The sequence below is a fragment of the Lolium perenne genome, chromosome 1 (genome assembly GCF_019359855.2).
Source record: "Lolium perenne isolate Kyuss_39 chromosome 1, Kyuss_2.0, whole genome shotgun sequence".
Lineage (NCBI taxonomy): Eukaryota > Viridiplantae > Streptophyta > Magnoliopsida > Poales > Poaceae > Lolium > Lolium perenne.
The window spans coordinates 213,940,552-213,968,254 of NC_067244.2; the positions used below are offsets into that span (position 1 = coordinate 213,940,552).

The 27,703-nt window shown below is 45.7% G+C and overlaps 1 protein-coding gene, 1 long non-coding RNA gene and 1 pseudogene across 5 annotated transcripts; 2 read left to right on the top strand and 1 right to left on the bottom strand.

Moving 5' to 3' along the window:
• Positions 1–15: 15 nt before the first annotated feature.
• LOC127337044 (cysteine-rich receptor-like protein kinase 15) lies at positions 16–27,515 on the top strand (annotated as a pseudogene).
• On the bottom strand, positions 1,466–7,726 carry LOC127323495 (uncharacterized). Of its 4 annotated transcripts, none has more exons than XR_011748273.1 (7): positions 6,950–7,726; positions 6,750–6,872; positions 4,296–4,392; positions 3,643–3,739; positions 2,331–2,385; positions 2,067–2,243; positions 1,466–1,791 (listed from the first exon to the last, which is right to left on the bottom strand). XR_011748273.1 is itself a non-coding variant. In XM_071823306.1 (7 exons), exons 4-7 carry the CDS (start codon positions 3,709–3,711, stop codon positions 1,788–1,790), a joined length of 342 nt encoding a protein of 113 aa, XP_071679407.1. In that variant the 5' UTR covers positions 3,712–3,739; positions 4,296–4,392; positions 6,750–6,872; positions 6,950–7,726; the 3' UTR covers positions 1,466–1,787. The 4 variants fall into 4 exon arrangements, 1 of the variants encoding a protein (XP_071679407.1); XR_011748279.1 differs by having other exon boundaries at positions 3,530–3,739; XR_007865758.1 differs by having other exon boundaries at positions 2,067–2,167; positions 2,903–3,739.
• Positions 14,614–15,513, top strand: LOC127323501 (uncharacterized). The gene is made up of 2 exons (XR_007865774.2): positions 14,614–15,039; positions 15,137–15,513. It is a non-coding gene; the product is annotated as an uncharacterized lncRNA (long non-coding RNA).
• Positions 27,516–27,703: the final 188 nt, after the last annotated feature.

The following is a 27,703-nucleotide window of genomic DNA, read 5'->3' on the forward strand; positions in this document are numbered from 1 at the left end:
CGTGACGCCATCGCCATGCATCTCCTCTCTCAGTCCATGCGCCTCCTTACAAACTGCTTTCTTCTCGCCTTCTCGGTGGCACGTATGAACCCAGCAATGACGCCCTCCCGAGCTATGCGGATCCTGATGAACCTCCCATCTCTCTTCCTCCTGCTAGTCGTTGCAGGCATCGCCGCCCGACCTTCAGCACATCAACTGCCCGAGCGACACAAACTACACCCGCGGCGGCGTATTCCAGGCCAACCTCGACGGTCGACGCCCTCCTCTCCTTCCTCCCCGCCGCGGCGTCGGCCGCGTCCGGGTTCGCCGAAAGCGCCACCGGCGCAGCGCCCGACCAGGCGTTTGGGCTCGCGCAGTGCCTCGCCGACATTAACGCGTCCGAGTGCCGAGCGTGCCTCGATGCCGCAGCCCAGGACGCGGCCAGCAAGTGCCCCGGCCAGAAATCCTCCATGGTCATCCGCGACTACTGCCTCCTGCGGCACTCGAACGCGAGCTTCTTCGGCACCGCCGACACGTCGCAGGAGTTGTTACTATGCAACAACGGGAACGTGGCGCAGCCCGAGCTGTTCATGACGCAGCTAGGTTCTCTGACGAGAAACCTCAGCAGCACGGCGGCGTACTCATCCCCGCGGATGTTCGCGGTCGGCGGGGCCGATGTCACGCCCCTCACGAAGGTCTACGCGAGGATCCAGTGCACACGCGACCTCGCCGGCGACGACTGTAACCGGTGCCTCAGCGGAGCCATCTCAGGCATCCTCGGCGTCAGCGGCTGCTACGGGAAGAAGGGCGGACATATCTTCTATCGGAGCTGCTCCGTCCAGTACGAGGATTCCCTTTTCTACAACGCCACGGCTGCAGAGGCGGCGATGTCGCCGCCTGCTCCAGCAGGCGGCGGACCCAACACTATTACACGGTATACATTTAGGGGCACTCTAACCTGTCCCAATAGATGGTCAAAGTGCCCCTAATTACTTTTAGAGGCACTTTGAAAAGTGCCCCGGATACTTGTGTCCCTAAATAAAATAGGGGCACTTTAAACAAAATGCCCCAAAATAATTTAGTGGCAGTTCGAGAAGTGCCTCTAAATCTTTTTTGGGGCACTTTGACAAGTGCCTCTAATTCTTTTTTGGGGCACTTTGAGATGTGCCTCTAATTCTTTTTTGGGGCACTTTGAGATGTGCCTCTAAATCTTTTTTGGGGCACTTTGAGATGTGCCCCTAAATACATTTAGGGGCAGTTTGAGATGTACCCCTAAATACATTTAGGGGCAGTTTGAGATGTGCCTCTAAATCTTTCTAGGGGCATTTTGATACATGCCTCTAAATGCATTTAGGGGAACTTTAAGGTATGCCTCTAATTGTATTTAGGGGCAGTTTGAGTTGTGCATTTAAACACAATTAAAGGCAACTCAACAAAATGCCCCAATATTTACACTCCAACATGTAATTACAATTACAGTCAAACATACAATTACACTCCAACATTTTTGTATGCATCACATCATAGCAGAGTACTGTATACATCATTACAGTTCAAATGGAGTAACATATGACGGTATCCAATTTGCATCAAATGGAGTAACATATGACAGTATCCAGATGAAATGATGCACATGTGACAGTACCAAGTGCAGTATCTATGCAGTAAGTGTGTAGATGAAATGCAAATACAGAATAGGCTCCAATTCTGGTAAAATAAAAAGCAACGAGCTTAACTTCCTCTTTCTCTATGCAGTAACTTTTTGGCTTCCGCTGTTTCTCTTCTTACTTGCTGCAATGGAGTTTAACTTACCTACAAGCAACCATGTTTGAAATCTGTCATGTTCACAATTCACAACAGAAGGCATGTTCAAAACTAGAAGGCATGTTCACAGTTCACAATAGAAGAATATTCACAGTTCACAAAATAAAGATCTCCAATTCTACAAAACTAGAAGGAATGTTGAAAACTAATCCTTAAGGTATTGCATAGGAAGCAATACAGAAAATAATGGACAAGGAAGATTAATTTTGACCTACATTTATCCTTGGCCAAACAATGCTATGTCAGAGGGGAAACAACATTACCTTGAAAGGGAGAAGCTTCCATGGCCACACCCTTTTGCCTCCTGGGACACATCGTGGGTTTCTTCCGTCACCTCCTCCTCCTCGACACTAGGATCTCCCATCTTCCATGCAAAATATAATCATGCCATCATGTTTTAAACTCTCATCATACAAGCATCCAGTGTAAACCAAAGGTATCTGAAAATTAACATAGTTCTCACTGCAGACGGTAGTACATTCAAAATTAACGACGCCTTCTATCTAGGATACATAAAAGGGAGGCACCTTTTGGTGCTGATGCCGAAGAGCTCCTGCAGGATATGGACGCTTCCCACCCAGCCTACAGATCCAACAAGTAAAAATTGGTGAACAGCCTGCTGCTACGTTTTCCCAATATGAATAAAATAGCCAAAAGCATCCCAAATCTGGATTGACCATAGACCTCAAAATAAATGACTACTGAGCAGAGAGAAGAATCCATATACAAAAAGCAAATAAAGTTTCATCTAAGTCACAACCTCCAAAAGAATACCCACTGGAATGCTTAACACATCAACCAGGACAATATGCTCAGCGTTTCAGCTAACGAGCTGTTACAGCTGGCTCTCGAGGATCAAATACAGTGGATAATATATATCTCAGGAAACAAAGATTGGCTAAATGAACAGTTCACGCTTCAAAACAATAAACTGGCATGTGCTTCCAACTAGAAATGACCCCCAACTGACGAGATTTCAAATAGCAACACACCTCACTAGTATAAGGAGAATAGTCCATCTCATCTAAAGAATGCAGAATTTGCAAGTACAATGCACATACATGGATATATACTTAAGCCTGGACTGAGGAATACCAACCACTCATATAAAATCGATCAAAGATGAAGACCACACAATACCAACCAGGGATATTCATAGCCACATGACAGCAAGTTTAGGCCTATAGCACAAAAACATCAATTACTGAGACTAAATAAATCAATACTACTACAATACTAGTAGTTCAATTCTATGGAGCCAAACGAGGTAGGCAATTTCTAAAAACATGACCAGGGGTTGTACTGAGTGTTAGCCTTATTGGGATTTCAGGATTTTAACTTGCAAAAATGAACAAAACGTACTTCCTCCCTTCCAAAATGCAACAACTTCTAGAGTTAGCCGCAAGATTTTAAGGTTGTTGGTAAAATTCCAATTATCACCATTCACCTAGTATTTCAAACACTTTTTCTATTACCTCTGTACTACAGTAACTCAATAAATGCTAGAGTTAGAAGTCTAAATGTCGATGGAACTAATTAGGGGCTAAACTGGAATAACACGACAAATTCACATTTAGAGTATAGAAGGACCTGCATTTTGGACCACACTGAAAAGATTAGATTGGAGGAAGTATTAAGTTACAAACATGTTTATCTGTGGGATTTCGTCTTGTATTGTTCTTATGTGGGTGTATAGAGAATACCATAGGAGGATTGTAATACTTGCCATGTTTGATTTGAAGAACCACGCACTGGCCCTGGATAGATAATATCAAAAGTGGACTGGCTGCTAGCAATATATGTTTCTTTCTTCAAGCATGATACATCCAGGCCAGCTACCTCTAGTGGTATGACATGCCACTGTGATGCAGTTCTTCCTTCTTCTGGTATCTGACTGTACACCCCCATCTATGCATGTTGCAGGAAATGAACTCTCCTACAAGAGAAAATATCAGGAAGCAGCAGTTCACTATACCGAAGCTATAAAAAAGAATCCAAATAAACCCGCAGTAAGGATTTTATGTTTACAGTGGTTATATTTTATATAAAATCTGGAAGCAACTTGTATAGGCTGTCTTGTTTGTTATAATTCCATCACAACACTTCTTTGAGCTGCCATACTTTATATAACTAGGTCGCTTGCCCGCCAGCGTGCAAGCAGATTGAAATAATTATTTTAAATAAATAATTTTCTTTCGAAAAGGATTGCCCCCCTGCAGAAAAGGCCACTGACCATTTTTCGCAGTTGTTCCTTGTTGTCGAAAAGCAATCTAAGTTTACTTATCCTATAAAACTCTGCAGACTAAAATTAAAGCTTGCGGCATTCACATTTCTCACACCACGAAATCCAATACGCCACTTACGGAGTTACAGTCACATAACACAGCCATGCAAACACAACAACCCAACGGACACATTCATTGAGCAATTTTTTTTAGCAAATATAACAGAGCTAGAGTTGTACTATAGGCATTCAGATCGTAGTTATGTACCTCAAGGTACTTATATGTACTTGCATCAGCAGGCATGGTCCCATTCTCTCCACCAGCTTGAGTAACCATCTTGCAATAGTGTCATTTGTTCTTCCATCTAGCAGTGTGAAAAAACAAGCTCAAATTTTACAGCTGTATAATGCAATAACCATTGTATTCTCTAGTTGTTGTATAACTATGCAAAATATTACAGAGATGGGTTTTTTTCAGCAAAATAATTGGCAAAACAGGGCGTCACCTGATTGTACTCAACCATATGTATATTACTAACATCAACAATGGTTAGGTGCATGTCAGGGCAAATAATGCTCAACTTTCATTATAACAATAGAGGTTACTCTCAGGCTAGCATCATACTAGTAAAGTTCGTTACCAAGCAAAAATGTACATCATGTCAATTGTTTGAGCTTGTGAGATAGAAGGACAAACGATTAACATTTTTGCTTTTCAGCAAAGATGAAATACTTTATTCAAGCCTACCATATAAATGTGCCATGTCACACTTCATAAACACAATGATAAAGCCCTAAAAGAACACAATGGAAAAAACTACTAAATACTTTCTAAATATAAAATCTCCTCTCTCCCAACTCTCTTGCAGAATCAAGTGTAACAATTATCAAGTATCAACAACCATCTCAGGCAGATAGCCATGACTGCGGACTATAGATTTTCATGAATCATGAGCGGAATGTTCCCAGCAGAAGAACACAAGAGTGACAGAAGGGGATCCAGGCTCTTACAGGAATACTCCAACGTGCACTCAAGTGGGAGATGTTGGGAAGAGACTAAAGTTGAAATGCATAATGAGATCTCCATATATATATATAACAATAAACCTCGAGGAGTTTTACGGTACCCACACATTAATATAGGCCATTCGTCCCTTCAGATCTAAGGGCCAGATATTTCATGTACTCCAAAACAACAACCATGGAGTACCACCCAGGAAGCTGCTAAATATTATTGAGTACCCACCCTCTTGAGGGTAAAATCGTAATTCCAAAGTTAATTAACAGTCAATAATCACGGGGAACGGCGGTTAACCAATGCGCTATTGCTGAGACTACGAGCTTTATCCATGTCATCCATGTTGAATATCGGTAGGACGAGGTAGGACGACGATCGTGATGGCCAGCCGAGCCCGGCTATGGCCAACGTTGCCTTGCAGCTTGCACCGCTACCACCGTGAGTCTCGATGAACTTGCGTAGAGCGGAGCAGGCCGGGCTGAGGCATTTGACGCCCGTGCTGAATACCAGACTGGTGACTATCCGGCAAAAGGGGACCAAACGAATCTAACAATCGGCGCCAAAATAGTTCTGATTGATTAGGACAATCAGTTTTATGGAATCAACTCCTAGAACCTTACTATCTCGACTCCAATTTTATGGAATAGAGAAATTATGTACTCCATCTGTTCCAAAAAAAAGTTTCTGACCTTTTCTACCTCTGGTTCTAGACAAAGTTGAGAAGCTTTTTTAGGAACGGAGGGAGTAGGACATATTGGCAAAAATAAACTCTCTGAAAATGTAGGGCTTTGATACTCATTTTCAAATACGTTGTCAAGATCTTTAAAAATCCTATGTTGAGGAGTACCATAACGCCCATCACAAAGATCTTGGCCCCAAACAAAAGCAGTGACTTTCCGCTTGTTTCCCCAAGATTTTGTATCAACAAGCACACATTTTTGGTGGTGAGTAAAAAATGTCCCAACAGACTGTAAGATAGAAAATCAAGATTGCCAAATGTGGAAAAAGAGAGAGCATGAGTAGCTTCCAGAATACAAAGAAATTCACAACTAAGCCGTGTTCTCCGAATCTACTGAACATCAACCTTAAGTACTAATTAGAATAGTACATACCAAAAATATTCCATAGATAACATCTTTGCCGATGCAAGCTGACCAAAAAATCTGAAGAATTTCTTTAAAATTCGGCCATTCATGTCTAGCTGAAGGGGCAACAAAATAATGTGCACATGGATTGTTGCTTAGAAGTTGTGGAATAAGTCAGCTTTTATACACAATGCTTTGCTAGCAACTTTGGTAGTACTGAATTTGGTGAAGCACTGGATCATTCTAACTACTGTATGTGTTTCCATTATCTTAAAACAAACATCTCATTTTGCAATCACTTTTGAAGAGATTCAGTTAGCTAATTCTTATCCAGTGTTTCCTCATCCAGCTACAAACCAACTGAACAAAAATCAAGAAATAATAACTAAAAACATCATCCAGCTACAAACCAACTGAACAAAAATCAAGAAATAATAACTAAAAACATCACATATGCACAACGCACCCACATTTTACATATATTTGGAAATAAAAAATTCAGTAATATTTTTCAGATCCACACACAAAACAACATAGAGTTCTTCATGGTTCTCTTAATTATTTCTTCGCCTGATATTTTCAGATCCACACACAAACCAAGAGAGACCACAGACATCACCTTGATTGAGATTAGGAGGAAGAGAAGGCGCTTGGAGGTTTCCTGCAGTCCATAGGAGCTTCAACAAGCAGCCAGGGGCACGCCAGCGGAGGTTGAGATGCTCGTGTGCGCTGCCTCTGCTGACTATTCAGAGAGAGAGAGAGAGAGGAGGTGAGGCGAGAGAGAGGCAGAGCAGAGATAATGGAAGCAGGAGGGCATACCTTCCGGCGAGCGCCACGGGCCACCTGCACCAAGCCGAGCAGAGGCGACGCTATCTGCGCTCGTTTTCGTCGCTGGAGATCAGGTAGCTGAGCGTAGGGAACGTAGACGGGGAGAGGAAGCCACAAAGGGGAGACGAGAAGATTCCCTCCCCTAGGGAATGCGGCGACCATCCCTTGCTCCTACCATGGGCCGACGAGGCGCTCGTGTATTACCACATCTGCGTCGTCGCAGTCGGGGACGTGCTGGCGGCCGGATGTTGCGGCCGCCTGCGCAGTTCGAACCCCCGCCTCTGCTTCGTCGCCGTCGGCCACAGGAGGTCGGGATCTAAATCGGGGTAGAGGAGGCGGCGGCTGCGAAGGACGAGCGGGCAGCGGCTAGGGTTTGAGGAGGAACGCGAGAGCCGCACCGGGAGAGAGATGAGGAGAAAGAGAGAGGTGAGGGCTTCTACCGCCACTGCCTCTCTCTCTCTGGACGAGGGCAGGGGGCCTCCATGGCCGGCGAGCGCGTACGGCGGTGGACGGGAGATGGCGCGGGAGGACGGGGTTGTGGAGGGCAACGACGACGGCCGGTCGGGAGCGGCTAGGGTTTGGGGGTGGTGGCGCGATTGGGGGCGTGATATGGATGTGTAAGTGGGGAATTGGCCGGGGAGAGCGCGTCGCCGAGCGGCGGGGCTGGGAAGGCCGGCGTGCGGCGGGGATTTGGGGATCGGCGGCGTGGTTGCGTCGGAGTCGGAGAGGGAGAAGGCTGCGCACTCGCCGGGGAAAGGGTTGGGACTTGGGACTTTTTTTGAGAGAAGGGACTGGGGAGCATACCTAACCAACGGGCCGGCACGGCCCGGCACTGGCCCAGCCCCAGCTTCACGTGCCTGGCATGGCCCGGCACGCAGGCGGCCCGTGAACTGGCGGGCCGTGCCTTGCCGGCCCACGTGCTCCACCTCCCGAAAGAAAATAGGCTGGGGAGTCGAGAAGTACAGGGAGAAGGCTGCTTCGGGTGGGTGGGCTGGGCCGAATTCGATCTTATTCTCTTTTGGTTTTCGAATTTTGGATGGCACCATATTATTTTCTTTATTATTAAATTTTCTTTACTATTAAATGGGAGTTGGTCGTTGATGTTACGTGTTTGATGGCTGTCATTCAGAGCATCCCATCCTTCCAGTCTGACGAGGCGGTTCCTCGGCAATGTCCACCATGAGGAGCTTGGGTTTTAGAGAAAGACGACGACGGAAGTTCCGGGAGCCAAGCATGGTTGCCCCTTGTGATCTTGCAACGCCTTTTACTTCTCTTGTCATGATTGCATGCGGTGGATAGTGCCTCCAAATCAGATGACAGCTCACGGCAGCTTGATGCTTCCAACGCTTTTTTTTCTTTCGCAGATACCCGTCCTTGTCTCATGTTCGTTCAGTGTAACAACATGTTGTGCTTTCTATGTAGATGGATTCCAACACCTTGATATTGATTGAGCGCGCTACGTGTCTTAGAGAGTGCTGGATGAAACCGATGCATAAATTTGACCGATAGGTGCACTGCGCCGCTACACACGGACTATTTTGGCCGGAGATCCGTATTGGAGCCTTCTTTCCTTGTAGTCCAAGTTGAGGCGCGTGTAGGTCCAGTTTGTCGAGTCCTCGTGCTGGTCCAGCTTCATAACTTGCACCGGGTATGGCAATGTCGAGTACCCGAAGGGTTATGCCCACGTCCCAGTCTAATCTCATGGTCTCCATTTCATTAGACCCAATTTCACAACAATCAAGGAATCATCAATCACGCTATCTGTCAAGGAATCATCAATCACGCTATCAATTAATGGAGTAAGCTAGTCCCAAACGGGTGGCCGGGTTGACCCATATCTTGTTGATCCCAGAGCACCAGGGCGAGGATTCCGCTGAAGTTGGCCCAGGACACCACCCGTTGATCGCAACCAGACCATAGCTCTCCATTATCCACTGTGCAACCGTAGCTCTCCATTATACAATCCGATTTAAGTAGGGCTACATACTGTAAACGGACATGTCCATGCATCCATGCATAAATTGTAATTTTTTTACATCATCTTCTGAATCTCTCCAATTCTATTGTTTGTAGGTGATGGACGAAATGACTTGTGTTGGTTGTGAGCAACCTTCTGAAAATTGTGGCCGTGCAGAGAGGAAAACAACAAGTTTCAAGATTGTCGTCGTTCTTGGATTCCTACATGGTGTGGTAAGAATTCAATGAATTAATAGACATGTTGAAACTGGATAATGTGGTTTTCATTCATTGTGATACAGTAGCCAATCATATTATTTGTAACTTAACACTATTTGTGTACCAACAAAATGTACCTTGTTCATTCAGAGAGAGGTTGAACAAGTTCACGAAGAATTGGCTAGTTGCGACGACTGACGAGGGAATACCTCGGCAATGCCTACATATTGTAGACTAGGGTTTTCGGGAAGAGCGACGATGGAGATTCCGGGGTCGAGATTAGGCACACGACGTACCCAGCTTCGGGTCCCCTCGGTGGAGGATCCCTACGTGCTGCTAGCAATCCACTATATGATCACAGTATGTTTACATGGTGTCGCCATCGGCGGAGCTATGTTGTCTATCTCTATCTCTATATGTTGTCCTCCTTATTTCGGGTGCCCTGGCTAGCTTTATATATGCAACCAGCCTAGGGTTTTACAAGAGTCCTAGTCGACTACTTCTTCGGGTTGCCTTGTTGGGCCTTCTCCATATTTGGTCTTCTCCATATTGGGCCGAGCCAGGTATACTAATAATGGGTACCCGAAGGGTATGCCCATGTCAGTAGCCCCCGAGTTTCTAGGGAAGTCGAAGACTTGCGTAGAAACTCCAAGCATAACCATCTTCGAAGTTGAAGAAAATACAAGGCGAGGTTCATGTCGTAGATCATGTGTAGCGTAGATGATGTCGACGATTCTTGAAATTATCGGGTGCGCGGCAGCGCTCCCGATGGGAGTAGCCCCCGAGTCTATGGACAAGTGCTTGCACTTGGGCATAGACTCAAGTTGTACTACTCAATGAAGAACTTAACTATATTTCTGGAAGACTTGATGAAATCCATGTGCTCCCGATGGGAGTAGGCTCCACTCGAGTCGTAGAATCGAGTTGAGTCTACAAACCTTGATTGTCGTAGATGCTGTCGAAATTATTTTCTATCGGGTGCGCGACCAGCGCTCCCGATGGGAGTAGCCCCCGAGGCTACAGCCAAGTGTTTGCACTTGGGTGTAGGCTCAACTTGCTTGTAATTGACTCCATAATTTTTCCTCTTTCTTATCGGGAGGGTGAACAATACTCTCGATAAGAGTAGCCCCCGAGCATATGAGCAGGTACTTGCACCTAGGCATAGGCTCAAGTTGTACTACTCGATAAATAACTTGGTGCAGACCCTCTTTTTATCGACTCCAGGCCGTTGCTATTTGTATTTGACATCCATATCTATATTGTACAGGGATAATGGTAGTTGGGGCTAGTTCATCTGACGGATCAGGTACTAGTTAACTGCTCTAGTGGCAATCCGCAAAAACCTACTTCAAGATCACGTCCCTGGACATGATCTCGGGATACTGGTGTAAACTTCGACAGGTGCCGCTTAAGGTCTTACCATTCTGTCGAGTCCCAGTCATGTTTATCGGGTACCTAACGCGTCCGTTAGGATTTTCTTCGTATCTGTTGATACGGATAAAAGTAGCAGAGCGCAGTCTTCGGCAATGCCACGCCCAGCAGAACGGATCTGGGGTCTTACCTTTGCAAATTTGCGGCATTCAGAAATTGATCGCAACTTTGGCGTTCTGAGAATATATTGTCGAGTGCCTTGTTCGGCTAATGTAATGACCCATTTTGCGGGTTCTTCTATATTTTTCTCGGGCGTGATGAGACAGCCGAATATATTGGGTTCTTCTATATTGTTGTCAGGCACATTGCCGATTCTCTTGCTCAGAACAAATGACGAGTCAATGGACCCGAAGATTTGTCCATCCTCTTTTTTTTTACTCCTCTTATTTTTTTTTTTTTTTTTTTTTTTTTTTGGGTTTCTCCTTGATGATAATTTCGTCGAGTTCCTCCCTCAGGAAAATTTCTTCGGGTCCTCGTTGAGGACAATTCTTCGGGTCCTGTTCTTTCTTGAAGACAATTCTTCGGGTTGTCATTGAATAAAAATTTTCGGGACCTCCTTGAAGATAATTCTTCGGGACCTCCTTGAAGATAATTTTTCGGGACCTCCTTGAAGATAATTCTTCGGGACCTCCTTGAAGATAATTTTTCGGGACCTCCTTGAAGATAATTCTTCGGGACCTCCATGAGGATAATTTTTCGGGACCTCCTTGAAGATAATTCTTCGGGACCTCCTTGAGGATAATTTTTCGGGGACCTGTTCTTTCTTGAAGACAATTTCGTCGAGTTCTCCCTATAGACAATTTCGTCGGGTTCTCTCTTATATACTTTGAATTTTACTTTCTCCTGCACAAATAAACAAACTTTTTCTATCTTTCCCTTGACTCTCTTTTTCGCATGCGGTGTTAGATGCTCAGATTCGATGATATGTAAAGTAAATATATGCCGCGCAGCCCCCGAGTGTCGGGTGCGGTGAAAGTAAACGATAATCAACTTTGTGTAAAATAAAGGAACACTTAGCTTATTAGGCACGACGGAGTTGATGCGATGAAGTCTTCGAGTACCGAGAAGAAGTTGAGCCGAAGTAGAAACCACCAGATAACGAAAGTAAATGCCGCCATATTATTGACGAAGAAATAGCCAAAGCCCCCGAGCACTGCTGGGGTGATGTCATGATTGTTGCTTAGACGCCGTGTCACAGTTGTTACTTGAAGCGAAGTCATGGTCGAGCCCCCGAGTATTTAGCCATGATGTCGAAAGAAGTTGACGAAGTCGCGGTGTTATATAAGGTGACGCCATTTAGGATGAAGCCATTGTCAATGATATAATATGAGTCCATGAAGATGAATGAAGTATTTAAGATGAATCCATATTGAATATTGCGCCAATAAATATGAAGCATATATTGAAGATGAATCCGCCGATATCATAGAGGATGAATCCATTGACCCGAAGAAAATAAATCCAGTAATATTCATAGAAGATTAATCCATTGAACCGAAGAATCCCATAATATAGAAGATGAATCCGCCGAAGAAAATAAATCCAGTAATAATCCTCGATGATAAATCCAGTGACCCGAAACGCCTCGGGTAATGTTGTATAAGAGTAAGCCAGTAATATTCATATAGATGAATCTTATAAGATGAATCCGGTGAAAAAGAATCCGATAAGCCGAAGCCGAAGAAGATGAATCCATTGATCGAAGAAAATAATTCCATTGAGCCGAAAATAAATCCACTTAGCCGAAGTAGATATATCCAGAGGCGAAGAAAAGGATTTCACCAAGTAATCGAGTGCATTTGTGGTAACAAAGTAATGGCGCAACCCCTAGTGTTTGGGTGAATTTGCTGCAATAATGTAATGGTGCAGCCCTCGAGTATTCGGGTATGATGAAAATAAATAATAATTAACTCTCGGAAGAGGAACACTTAGCTTTTTTTCTGGGTGCGACGGAGTCGACGTGGAAGTAGGTCACCCGGCATATGAAGTCGATGTAATGGACGAAGCCGATGCAGTGGAGCCGTGTGTCGTTTAGCCGAAAATATTCGACAAGGTGGAAGTAGTCGGCATGGAAGAGGGAATCGTCGAGTCCGCGGTGGGCGAGCCCCAGGGCGAGGTGTGTGCGCGTTGTTGGGTTAACGACAGGCGAGCCTCCGAGCATGCGACTGTACGCGGCGAAGTCGTCGAAACTTGTTCCGATCTGTAGTTATATTACGGCGCAAAAAACTGTACGCAAATAATAGTACGAGCCGAAAAATATTTTGTCCAACAAATTTTTGCATAATTGGAAATATAGCACCTGGATTTGTATTGGATGGCGAAGTCGGATGTTATTCGGCTAGCAGCCGAGTCGCTATTTTTTTGTTTCGCTGACGAACTTGTTGAAGTAAATTTTCTTCGGATCCAATCTGTGTGCCCGCTCCCTGCGCACGATGTGTGCCATTGAAGTAGATGTGTTCACGCAGCCGAGATACTTGTCCGTGTCGATGTCTGGGTTGCCAGACGAGGAATTACTGATTGGTTGTTCATCAGCAAGGTCCGCCTGCCTTGGGTGATAAGATGATCAGCCGCCGAAGTCTCCGTACGTGCGCAGGTCAATATGTCTTCAGCTAAAACAATCTGTCCCAAACTCCCAATAGCTTTCTTCGTGCACGTCGTGATTTGGCTTTTGGATGAGAAGCAGATTCTCGACCAGAATCTCACTGCCTTATGTTGTACTGGTGAATCCCTCCAAGCTCGTATGCGCGAAAAAATCTAGCAGGCCACAGCATATGCTTTCGCGTGAATACTTCTCTATAGCATCCGATGCATCCAGCTCTTGATTGAAGACGACAAGAGATCTCGCCCGAATAACAAAATCCAGTCGTCGCGATTCCCACAGACGGCGCCAATTGACGAGGGAATACCTCGGCAATGCCTACATATTGTAGACTAGGGTTTTCGGGAAGAGCGACGATGGAGATTCCGGGGTCGAGATTAGGCACACGACGTACCCAGCTTCGGGTCCCCTCGGTGGAGGATCCCTACGTGCTGCTAGCAATCCACTATATGATCACAGTATGTTTACATGGTGTCGCCATCGGCGGAGCTATGTTGTCTATCTCTATCTCTATATGTTGTCCTCCTTATTTCGGGTGCCCTGACTAGCTTTATATATGCAACCAGCCTAGGGTTTTACAAGAGTCCTAGTCGACTACTTCTTCGGGTTGCCTTGTTGGGCCTTCTCCATATTTGGTCTTCTCCATATTGGGCCGAGCCAGGTATACTAATAATGGGTACCCGAAGGGTATGCCCATGTCAACGACACCCATTTTCCGCAAATATGATTTGTTCCTGAGAAAGGATAGGTTGAGGACATACATTCGTGGTCCTTACTGGAAATCTTTAATTAGGGCTTATGATATAGAAGTGGGAGATGTTGTGCATTTCGAATACAATGAAGATTCTCTTGATGTTCAATATCACTGTTTACAAGAACAATATTGAGAAAGATGTAGTTGAAGAAACTGGTATATTCTTGCTCAACTTCATGATTTTAAATTTAGTATTGCTGCACCTGTAGACATTCCTATATGTTACTGAACTTGTATGACACCTATTTCTGCAGTGGTTGGAGATATGCCTAGCTCCATACGAACCATCATGTACAGAACTATATTCACATACATCAAAAAGTGATGGAACAAGTTAATAGAATCGACGGTAGTGTCATATAAGGCATAAGTACTATATTAAACCGTAACCAACTTCATTTTTCTCAGATTTTTGAGGCCTCCTTGGAAGTGAACCTCAGCTCCGCTGCCTATTTCTTGTGTATGTTTCGGTGCTGCCTAGCATTTCGTGTAATGTGATTTTCTATATGTTGGGTTGCTATGGTGCGATTGCTGGTGTGGCCGTAGCAGCAGGATGTGTAAAGCGGTGGTGGGACTGGTGGGCAATCGGGGCAAGTTCTGAAGTTCTAGATGTTTGCACGATTTATTTCTATATCATCTTCTCTTTCTAGAATTTCTGCGCATGGGTGTCGGACAATCGGGCGTAGATGGTGCGGCCGGAGACGAGTCTTGCGGCGGGGGCGAGGGATGGGGGGATGCGCACCACGGCTTGGCATTGAGAGGCTCTGCAAGCAACCGGTGATTATGAGGCGAGGCGGTGGAGCTGGGCAGTGGCGCCGGAGGTAGGCGGCAGTAGGCGGTTCTGCTTGGACGACGAGATAGATGCGGCGGAGAACGGCAGCCGGCATCGAGATCGGCCGGGGCAAGCTGCTGGCGAGGTGCAGTGGTGTGGTCACGGCCGTCCGCGTCGAGCTTCGACCGCCGCGGGGGCTGAGGGGAGTAGTGGTGCCGGAGGAGAGCAGCAGGGGAGGGGCGGCGCCAGCTAGGAGGCGGAGAACGGCGGCCGGCATCGAGGTCGGCCGGGACAAGTTGTTGGCGATGTGCAGCTGGTGTGGTCGCGGACGTCCGCGTCGAGCATCGCAGGTGACTCCTCTCCAATCCCCAAATTGCCATTATTTTCGTCCACCCGTTCCATCCTCTTCATTGCTGCCGCATGTGTGAACCCCCGGACATCCATCAGGGCGGTGCGGCACGCGGGAAGTGAGGCGGTGGTGCAGGCGCGCGGGTGAGGAAGGCCTGCCCCAGTCGCCGAGGTGCCATGGGCCCCACCGTCCCGGAATCCCCCCTCGAGGTCGAGCAGTCAGAGTCCGAGGGCCAGGGGCGGGACGACGACCGCGAGCGCTTCCCCCGCGCAGCCGCCGCCGCTTCCGCTAATCGCTGCAACCTGCTTCTCTGTTGTTGCCAGTTTGTGGTCGTGTTCTTCTTCACTCTACAGGTACAGGGTGCTTTCGATTGAATTGAACATTGGTTCTGTGTGAGTTATTGTTTTCGGCCGCTCTGTGATTACTGTGTTAAGATTTAATTTGGCTATGCATTGTTGACTGATTGGTTTTTGTATGGTACATATGCAACTGATTGATGCCATGGCCGATGGATGCTCCTCTTGTTGAATACATGGGCTGCGTCCCCCTCTAATTAAACTTCCTCATCTCTATTTGGAAGATATCCAGTGATGTTGGTGAATGGTGGTCCTCTTATTTCGTGCTACTGGTCAATGTTAACTTCTCCAACACCATTTGTAAGATGTACATCCCGTGATACTGTTGGTGGAATGGTGGCCCTCTTATTTCGTGCTATTGGCCAATGTTCTTCTGGATGGTCTGCACATTGTGTTCTCTTTTGGCCTGCATGATAGACCTTCATGGCTATGGCGCATTACTAACCATTGATATGGGCTCTCAAAAGTGGGAATTTGCCTAGGTAACTGGCAATTTAACTGTGCTACAATGTATTTCTATATTCTTCCTTGTGTGATGCAATAATCTTATATGTTTAACTCTATGTTCTTCAGAACTTTGGGAGAAGAATATGTACTAATTTTCAGTACTTTTACTTGTCCGTACTTATAGTTATATGCCCCTGTTATTAAGAATTATGAATTCTATCATAGATAGATAAATGAATGATGGTTCTTTTAGAGATGCCGTGTTATTGCTAATTGTGGTAATTTTTTTTTGGATAAATCAACAACCCACTATTTTTTTTCCGTGGCTAATTGATGAAATTTTGTACGAAATGGTGCTTTGGTGTACTGGAGTTTTGTGTGTGGAACAAGCACGCAAGATTTTCTTTCAAGAATTCAAGATTAATTTCATGATGCATTAATTTTAATTCAGATAGATTCATATAGTACTGTTAGGTTCAGACTTACTGATAGACATGTACATTGGTCTCTTGCTTTTCACATGTTATATAATTAGCATATTGTTATCTTATATATTTGTTGTCATGACATTGCATGACAGACTATTGAAAAAGTATAAGTTTAAAGCGATGATAACATAATTCCCCTGATTCACTGAACCTGTTAGATTACTAGACATCCATAATTCCCAAACAGCTGAAATACAGTACAAAGAACCACTGATTCTAATTTTTACTACTTTATATTCTGATATTCTCTTCAGAGGTGTACAATGGTTATAGTTTTTAAACATTGTTTAGGATTAACATAGATATTCAACCAGTGAACTTTTATTTCCCGTCTCCTATTTACGTGAATAATACAGTGAGTTCTAGCTCAAAGCCTGAAACAAATCTAACAAAGATAAAAAGATTATACTGTCTTGAAACTACAATCAAATCTCCTATTTACGTTTTGATCTTTTCACGCTGTTTAACTGAACATAGGCTACCCAGAGAAAGGTTCCGAACGGCGAGACATCGCTACTCCCAGATTTGTGTGAACTGAACACATACAGCATTTAGTTTCAGATGCTAACCTGTTCTGGATAGACTACACTTGTTGTTATTTATCTCAATAAATGACAGTATTTCTAGCATTTTTATATCCATCAGGCTAATCCATGAATTACCAAAAAAAACAGTGCTCAGTATATATCAGTGCATGCAAATTTAGTAAATAGAGGCACTGTAACTGCAACAATAAACAATGTGATGAATCAAAGTCTTCACCAGCTTTTAAGATGACACAAACACTCATCATTGCTGTATGATTAAGTTTTATCTTTGCATCCATTTGTTCCTGTTCTATTCTGGTTTGGTACTTCTCCAACTGTAAGGTAATATTGTTCTTAAGAATACGTTCACAAATAGTAGGAAACCCATCCGATTTACTATTTCCCTTTTTTTCTTGCAGGAAGTACCCATGCGGATCTGTTCTTGAGAAGCCAGCAGCAAAATGGTTGTCTGGGGAAGCTTTCCATCTTTTATGTAATTCCAGACCTCGATGAGTAGATTATCTGTGTATTTTGCGACCAGCCTTGTGGTGTCCAAAAAGATCTTCTACAGAAACCACCAAGATAGAGCAAGAACCGAGTGCTTTTAGATTTATAGGCAAGTGGTAGTTCTGAACTTAAAATTGTGCTCTCACTTCATACCAAACAAAACATTTCGAATTTTTTAGCAACTTGAAGATGTTCTCTTAGCGATTCTAAAATATTCATCAAATCCAGCACAAAAATTCCTTACTTTGACAAGCGTAGACTTAAGAAAGTGAAGTTCTCAAGTATTGGTGGTAAAATGAAGGAATGTTATGGACATATAGTGTGTTACTTTCTGAAAATTGTTTGAGTGTTCAAGGAAATTGACCTAACTGTTGTTTGGTTGATCAGTTTGTCATTTTCATGCCATCATATTTGTACATACCTGATTTCTTGATTTGTGTGTTTCTAGGTGTTTGTAGATATCTTCTATATGCAAAATTCTGCATTCTCATTTGGTTGTCATACCACTCTTCAGATTTCTCTTACTACACTATGTCAGTTCGAATTGTACTCTCGAATTTCTTGCTAATAGAATTAATAAGCTTTCAGATTCGTCCATCGAAGTATTCTTTGGTTTTCTTTACATTTTACTCTCTCTGTGTAGTTAGCTCTGCTTTGCCATATTAATAGTCTTTGAATCTACAATTTATTTGGTCATTTGAGCTACGTACTTGAATGACGTTCTGCTAAAAAAAAGGGAAATGGATCGAGATTAACCTTTAGTATCGAGATGACTTTCTATATTGAGATGTATCGAGAAAGAGCTAAAAGATACTTGCAATAGATGTGTACCAGGTACGTATGGAAGAAACATTGTATACTAAGAAGTAGTTGACCATCTGTAGAAATATACACTGCAATCTGTTTCATGTACGCACAGTGCTATGTCCACTTCCAGTATATCTATGTTGGATATCCAGTTGATTACTAAATGCTTTATTTTTTTTCGATTTTAGGTTGTATTTCACACCGATGTGAGCAGCTGACCACTATTTAGTTCTCCTATCCGTGTTTACATACACTGAAGGTTTTTCCGATGCCAACGGTTGTCATGTGAGCTTCTCTGTGGTTTATGTGAAGCTGGTACTAGAAGGCACATATAATTTGTACCCTGAAGTGGGGCCTTCTATAATTTTTCATTCCGTTAGCATACATGTTTCTCTAGAGTTGTTACATACAGCCCTGTGTATGCATTGTGCACTTAGTTAATTGATGTTGTTTCTTGCCCCTTGACTTTGAGGATATATTTTTGTGCCCACCAGTTCATCTCCCTTTGTAGCAGTGCATTATAGTGAAGTTTTTTTTTGTGATAACAGTGTGCGGGCCTGCATCTTACCAGTCCTACATACCTCATATAGACAAAATGGGAAAACAAGCTTTTTCGCTATTGCAAGAGTAGTTTCTGCATTCCTATTTATATTATATTTTCGATTAGCCACCTCTCTAAGCGGTGGTTGTTTGGTACCCTCTTCTGGTGTGAACATGACATAGATGGCAGGTTTGTCGCTTCTTCTGTGTAGCCAAGCATGCTCCCAATTTCCTTTCGGTTGCAAAAGGCAGGTAGACCACACGATATACATTAGTGAATTTGCCTCATGAGATATGTAACCAGATCTGAGCAATATTAGTACAACTAGCTTATCAACTAGCTTATTTCTTCTATTGTCTGCATAACAACCAGTCAGCCACCATATGGCGCGGCGTGCCGCCGCGCCGATCATTGCTAGTAAATTTTATACAACAGGTCACATGAGGAAGCAAAAAAGTTGATGGCGTCATATAAGGCATCAAATTTAAGACTAGTGTCATATAAGGAATTATCTCCTAATTATTCTCATGTTTTCATGCATTTGAATGCAATAATTAGATGCTGACAAATTATTCGTCGCTCTTATGTTAGTACATGCCTAGTGAGGCTGTGGATGGCTACAGGTACCCAGTTTTTGGAAAAGCACATCTTTCAAGGAATGGACAACTGAATGGATCGTAGCGGACAAGAGGGGGGGTGAATGGACGCTGCACAAATTTTAATCCTTTTTCAGTTTTTGCGGTGCGGAATGTAAAGGTGATAGCTTTAGTGGTCGAGATGTTCCTAGTATGATCCTAGGCAAGTGCAACAAGTAAAGGAAACAAGCATGATAGTAAGAGTAAGGAGCGGGACAACCGGATGGCGCGGAGACAATGCGAGGTTTGTTTCCCGCAGTTCCTCCCACAAAAAGGAGTACGTCTGCGTTGAGGAGGTGCTAGCCTCACACAAGAGGCTAGGCGGCCACACCACGAAGGAAGGCCTCAACTTCTTCCTCGAGAGAGCTCCACGAAGGGGCTCCCCCTTCTCCACTAAGACACCGGTCGAGGCGGTGGTTCCTTCACAAGGTTGGGGCGAGCTCCACAACACTAGGAAGTTCCCAACAACCTATGGGGCTAGCACAACACCAAGCTAGCCTCCATAGGTGCACTTCTTCCAAGATCCCACCATAGGAACCCTAACTCCAAGATTCACTAAGGACTAGCATGAATTGGTGAAATCTCTCTTGATAGAACTATAGATCGGAGTCTCCTCCACCACTCCTCAAAATTTGGGCAAGATTGGTTGGATGGTTGGGGAGATCCTCGAGGATTAAGCTCAGCAACAATGGAGGAGAGAGAGAAGAGATGAAAATGAGTTGGGGAAGAAGGACCCTTCAAATAGGCCTCCCGAAATCCAACCATGATCTGCAGTTTTTGCCTAAGCGGTACTACCGCTTTGGTAAGCGGTACTACCGCTCTGGATTCAAAATCCCATAGAACTTATCCACGTGGACACATAGCGGTACTACCGCTCGCGGTACCGCTCGAGGCACCGCAATGGCCTCCAGAGCTTATTGGATCCCAAGCGGTACCGAAGCGGTACCAGAGCGGTACTGCCGTAACTTATGTTACGGTACTTAAGCGGTACCGAGACGGTACTACCGCTCTCAAGTGGTACTACCGCTCGAGGTACCGCAAAGGTACCGTAAATTGTTATGTGGGACTTTCTCAGTGCAAATCTCCAGAGCGATACCGTTGGGCGGTACCAGTAGGGTTAGCGGTACTACCGCTACTGGTACCAGTAGTACCGGTCTGGCAAAAACTGTTTTCTCCTCTTTTCCTCTCCAATCATGTTACCTCGCGATACACACACAAAACCAGAAAACCTATAAGCTACGCTTCAGTCCTCCGATCTTGACGTGTCCAGCGAGGTCACCGTGCACTTGCAAATCTATCAAAAATACTCTTTGCACACGGTGAGATTATTCAAGTGTTGTCATCAAACACACAAAACACGGGGTTTAGACTTTGCTCTTTCAACAACCCCTAGAAGGAGAAGAAGAAGATTTTATTGACTGCATCTACAAAATTGAATGGGACCTTCGACATGTATGCTTTCAACATGGTTGGACAGACTTTGCTTCTGCTGCTCACATTGGAGTTGATTCAATTGTTTTGATCAAGATAAATACAATGCAGGAGTACATAGGTCTCAACTTTGCTGAGATCATTAACTAGTGGGGACAACTAGCTAGTTCAGATTATCAAGTAAACTTGTTTAGGTTAAACTTGTTCTAGTGGAAGGTTCTACAGTAAACTTGTTCAGATTATCAAGTGGTTTGGATTATCACCTAGTTTGGCTTTCAAGTTCTATGTGATGGTTTGTAGAAATTTAAGTGTTTGAATTATCTATTTTTATTGTCAGATGTTTATGTCTGTTGTTCCTGTATTTTCGACATAATTTGTTGTTATTTAGTAGGCAAACATATTATTTTATAATTGAGCACTTGAATTTGTTGTTGTTTCCGTCTACATAATTTGTTTGTTGCTACTGTAGACAAAATGTGACTTGATCATTTCATAGGCACTAATTGGGGCACTTGTCAAACTGCCCCAATAGGTGTATACCAATTGAGGCACTTGTCAAACTGCCCCAATAGGTGTATACCAATTGGGGCACTTATCAAACTGCCCCAATAGATGTATACCAATTGGGGCACTTCTCCAAACTGCCCCAATAGGTATATAGCAATTGAGGCACTTCTCAAAACTACCCCAATATGTATATAGCTATTGGGGCACTTCTCCAAACTGCCTCAATAGGTATACAGCTACTGGGGCACTTCTCAAAAATGCCCCAATTGGTAGTATATTAGAGGCATTTTGACCAAAGTGCCTCTTAAGGGGTGTATTTAGGGGCACTTTGAAAAGTGCCCCAAGGTAAACTGCCCCTAAATCCCTACCGTGTAGTAGTGCAACGGCACCGTCCCTTCTGGTGAGTCAATAAGAGTAACAGACCCTTAAAAGGGGCAAACCCATATAATAACCGCCGATATATGGGTTTCGCTCTACCCGACCGTCTAGCACGTCCCGTAAAAACGGTCTCCGCATCGTTTTTTCCTGTTTTCGATTACGGGGCGGGTCGTTGCCCCCTACTTGTGCGGGGTGGAAGCGGGGATAGAGGGCCAAACCGGTATCGCCTACTCCACTGCGCGCGAAGGGTTTCGCTGAAGCCAACCGCCGCCGCCGCCCGATCTCCTCCGCCACGCCCTTCCCGGCCGGATCCCGCTGCCATGGATCGTTCGCAAGAGCCGCCTACCGCCGGCGATGCATCTCCTCCCGCCGCGGTGGTCGATGTCCCCGTCGAAGGTGCGCCGAACACCAGCGTCGTGTCGGCCATGATCTCCACCACCATCCTGTCGAAGAGGAAGAGGTTTCCGAGACCAAGGCGGACATCATTGCGAGGAAGAAGGCTGCGCGTCAAGCTCGTGCTCAAGGTGAGTCTCCGGCGAGTGGTGGCGCCGGTGGCGATGGACTCGTTGATGGTTGATCACATTTGGGAACTTCCGTGGCTTGAACATTGCCTATGATCGCGTTGTGATGTTAAAACTAAGAATTATGCATCACATATTTTGGATGTGCTATGTTTGATTTGAAATTGTTGTGAATTGCTGTCTAAAACCCTGTTTTGAGGGGCCGAAAACTCGGACGAGCTAGCAGAACCCGTATCCTCACCCCGTAAAATAGAATATTCTGTTTTACGGGGTGGGGATACGGGTTCTATTCTGTTTTACGGGGTGGGAATACGGGTTCTGCTAGCTCGTCCGAGTTTTCGGCCCATGAGAACCAGATACACCCTCTACTCGCGTTTTACGGGGCGAAAAAATACGAGACCTGTTAGACATGCTCAAGTCTCCATCAACTTTGTGTTCCCTGCGCCCATGCGTTTCTACTTTCTAGCTGGCTGACATTAGTGTCCATCCGGTTCCTGTTCTCTGTTTTGGAATTGTCGTTTCAATCTTGAAAGTTTGCGTAGACAAAAAAAAACAAACGCACTGGATTTCCACGAGGAAAAAAAGCAGGTGTTCACCTGGGGATCCGTCGTTGGCTTTGAGTGGGTCGATCGCGCGGACAATAGCTCACCTCAGCCTGCCCAGCACCTTAACTTTCCGCCATGCGAGCTTGTCACATCTTCTCTTCTCCCACATCCACCGGCTAGAACATCTCCACCGGTAAACTTAATAGTCTCCAATACCTATTTGAAAGCCGGCGTTAAATTGGACTCAGCCACGCGTGATCTTAAGCCTAATAAAATCGTCGGCAACCCCGTGTCGCTCCATACGTGAAAGGTGTGAATCGGGGGCGTCGACAACCTCGTCCACGTAAGAGCCGTCCGTGGGGCTCTTCTGCCAGCCACACGCGCGTGTTTCCCCCACCTCCCACCCTCGCCCAATCCTCCTCCCACCCTTCTGGATCACCATCGCCGCCATCGTCGTCACCTCCCCCGTGCTCGCCTTCCACCTGCTTATCCAGAAACCACCGGTCATCGAAACCGCCGCCACCCCTCGACGGGCCACCATAGTTTCGGCCGAAATAGAGGTCGTCGCCACCTTCGCCTGGAGGGAGCAGTTCTACAGTGGTGCTGGTCACACACTGGTGCCGCCGCGACCGCATGACGTCAGGTAGCTCGCCGGCGCCTCATCTCAGCGCCTGGCCGACTTGCCGGTAGTAGGAGGCTGCCACCACGATCGCTTGTCCATCCTGACCGCAAGGTGTTCGGCTAATTGTCACGAAGGACAACGACGACGAGATGTTGGTGCCGCTGTTCATGGAGGAGGAGAACATTGCCGCCATCCGGGGGCAGCAGCAGCTGATGCCCGCAAGCCTCCTCCACCTCCGTCAGCACATTCTGGCCGTGGCCGTGCCTTGGCGCGGTGGTTCAAGGTTGGAAAGAGGAGGAACAAGGAGCGGCATCATCAAGCCGGCGCCTTGCTTCTTGACTCCGACTGCGACGATGCAACTCACACGCTTAAGGATTTTGGGCGCCGATTTCGAATGAACATGGATCTATTATGAAGATTGTCTTTGGCATCAGGGAGTACGACGACTACTTCATGTGCAAGCAAGATTGCACCAATTTGTGGGGCTTCACCTCAATCCATAAGTGCACCCTTGCAATGCACTGTCTTGCATACGGAGCTCCCCCAATACAACCGATGACTACCTAAGCATGGCGAAGTCGACATGCTCTAAGACTGTCTACAAGTTTTGCCAAGCCGTTATGCGGTATTCTGTGAAGATTATTTGAGAGCATCGAGGGCAGATGATGCAACTCTGAATATGGCATATGCTTTCTTTCATTCTTTGGGATGGCAGGAACCCACAATGATATCAATAGGATGCAATTAATGCTCTCCGGTGTTTGCCAGGTTAGCTGAGGGACAAGATTCTGCCGTGACCTTTAAGGTAAACGGTCGCACATACAACAAGAGGTACTATCTAGCCGATGGTATCTATCCAACGTATGAGGTATATTTGTAAAGACAATCCCTGATCCAGGTTCACAGATGGATGCTTATTCTACGACATGTCAGAAGAAGCTCTCAAGGATGGTGTGATCCAACAGCGTTTCGCCGTTGTAAGGTACCCTGCTCTTACTTTGTTGGAGTCTCAGATGTGGAAGGTGATGAATCCTTGTGTGATCATGCACAACATAATCATTGAGAGAAAGTGTGACACAACTCTAGATGATGATCAACCATTTAATTATCAAGAGACTCTTGCTGCAATTGAGCATTTACCCCAAGAGTTCACGGCTTTCCTTCACACGCATCAAAAAATTCGAGATGCAGGTGGTCATGCTCAACTTTAGACGAATCTAGCTACACATTTATGGGTGAGGACTGAGGAGAGAAACCGCCAACGCATGATTTAAAATTTAAACAATTGTATAAATAATTCTATTTGTATTTGTTAAACTATGTTAAATTATTGTATGGACAATTTTATGTGTTAGAAAACTGTTTAAATTATTGTTTGTAAATATTGTATAGATGGTGTAAAAGAAAAAAATAGAGAAAACCAGTATGGGACTATGGGGGAGGCCGGTGTGGAACGGCCGTCCCTATAGTTCGGAAGGACATGCCGATGTTTCCATATCGCTCGTACCGGCGCACCCACCGACGCCTATTTGTGGGCTGCTGTTCGAGATACTCTTACTCATCTGAGTCGAGAAGATAAGCCTGAGTTCGCTCACATTCACCGCCCCGGTGATACCCCTGCCTCCATGCCATGCTCGCTGAACTCAAGCACTATCGGCAAAGCCTCTCTGTCTCTACCTTCTGCAATTTTAGCGCGTCTGCTGGAGGAAAAAAAAAACAACCGTATGCGTTGTATATCAACATTTATTTTAGCGCATGCATCGATGCCTCAGTGCTGGACGCGGCCAGCAAGTTCCTCCATTGTCATCCACGAGTCACGACTACTGGCTACTGCCTCTTGCGGGCACTCGAACTCGAGCTTCTTCGACACCGCCGAAATGCCGCCGCCATTGCGTCTCTGCAGTATGGGGAACGCGACGCAGCCCAAGCTGTACATGACGCAGCTGGGCTCGCTGATGAGCAACCTCGACACCACGGTGGCGTACTCATCCCCGCGGATGTTCCGGCCATCTGATGAGTTCACGCGTTTGTAGCTGGCTGACAGTTCCGGCCATGAAGTTTTTCTCCTTTGTTTTGGAATTATCCCTGCGTGTTTGAAAATTTGAGTTGACGCCTCACCGAATTTCTACCATTAGGCATGCAACGTGCTTTTCCTGATCAAAGTAGGGAGTTGGAAAGTTGAGACAGCGACTGAACTGGAAGAATTTGTAAACTATTCTGAATTTCCTTGTGACTGGTAGGTGGAAACAATTCTAGAGTCAAGATAGTTCTGGCTGTCTTGATTCCTGTTGCTGTGCTGCTGGTGCTGTTGACGGTTGCTATCTACCTCTGCAAGAGGAAGAAGAAACCACACAAGGATGCGCAGATTTCCCGTGCCGGTGAGTGTGCTTCATATGATCGACTGTAGGTCTGTAGGAAATCTCTGAAGAAGATCAGCCAGGCATAATAATTATCTATTGTGTTTTGTGAGCACTGCAGCAGGCAGTGGGGAAGGAGAAGCCATGAAAAGTTCAGATCCTCTCCTGTACGATTTGAGTACTCTAAGAGCTGCCACTGACAACTTCTCTGAACAAAATAAGCTCGGGGAAGGCGGGTTTGGGCCAGTATACAAAGTATGTATCACTAAACTTCCAGATTGAGCATCCACTCTCCAATCAATTCTCCATGTCTGATATACTGAACTTGGCTTTGGCCGCTCGATCAGGGCACCCTGCAGGATGGGCAGAAGATCGCGGTGAAGAGGCTGTCGAAAACCTCTCAGCAAGGGCGCGCGGAGATGAAGAACGAGGTTGTGCTGGTCACAAAGCTTCAGCACAAGAATCTGGTGCGCCTTCTGGGTTGCTGCATCCAGGAGCAGGAGATGCTCCTCGTCTACGAGCTCCTCACAAACAAAAGCCTCGACAAAATTCTATTCGGTTGGCACCTACCAGTTTCACCAGTTTCTGCAAGCCATCAGTCATCATTGGCAAAAAGAAGTCATCACTTATCACTCTGTACGTAGGTGTTTACTGAAACGTGTTGATTAACAATTAACGGGTATTGCACGTGTGCAGATCCTGTGAGGCGGCAAGAGCTCACCTGGGGGCTGGGGCCAAAGGTATAGGATCATCCAGGGGATCGGTCGAGGTCTCCTTTACCTCCATGAAGAGTCAAGACTGACCATCATCCACCGGGACCTCAAAGCGAGCAACATCCTGCTAGACCCCGACATGAACCCCAAGATCTCCGACTTTGGCCTCGCCAAGCTATTCAGCCTGGACACCGGCGTCAGGAACACCAGCCACATCGCCGGAACCTAGTGAGTTTATTTGTTACATTGATCCAACAGCAACAAGACGTAATGGTGGTGTACGTGTACGTATACCTGAACCGAGCCGAGCTAACATCGCCGGAACGTACCGAGTTCATTGGAATTGATCGAACAGCAACAACTGATGCTTGTTTCGGTCACAAAAAAAAGTAGTGGTGGTCATGTACCTGATTACCTGAACCGAACCGGGCTAACATAATGATGTGGTGTACGTCTGGAAATGCAGTGGGTACATGGCGCCGGAGTACGCCCTGCACGGCATTTTCTCGGCCAAATCGGACGTGTACAGTTACGGCGTTCTCGTACTGGAGATCATCGCGGCTCGCCGCAATACTTTCAGCCAATATTCGGGCACACATCATGAAGATCTTCTGACCACGGTAACCTTTGTAGTATTCCCGTGTTACAGTTGCTCATGGTGGATCGATATCAACTAATTATGCCGTTGCATGTACAGGTTTGGAGGCACTGGAGCCGTGGGAGCGTATCGGGTTTGCTCGACGGCTGCTCGGCCGATGGACTCCAGCCTTCGGAGATGCTGCGGTTCATCCACGTGGCGCTGCTCTGCGTCCAGGAGGCGGCGCACCTCCGGCCAGGCATGGCGGCTGTCGTCGTCATGCTCAACAGCCGCTCGATTACGCTCCCTGTGCCCACGGCGCCTCCAGCCTACCTCGTTCCGAGCTATGCGGGCGCATTGGGGAGGAGCAGGACGCATGAGGCAGAAATTCCGGCCGGAGCTGTTCGTGAGCCGTCTTGCAATGACGCCTCCATTTCTTACCTAGAGCCCCGGTGAACCGATGGCGGAATCGCAAAATGGTGTTTTGGGCTGCACCTCTAGGTATCTAAGCGTGTGTGTTAGTCGTTTCAGTTTTCATCAACTAACTAGTAATGGTGCACGTGCCACGCACGTGTAATCTTGAGGAAGTTATATTTGAGTGTCATAGAATATACATCGTTTGCAAGACAATAGAATCCCACACTACTGTAAAGAGTTCTATTTTTATAGCCTTTCTTCATCTATATATTCTTTCAGTTCTAAATAC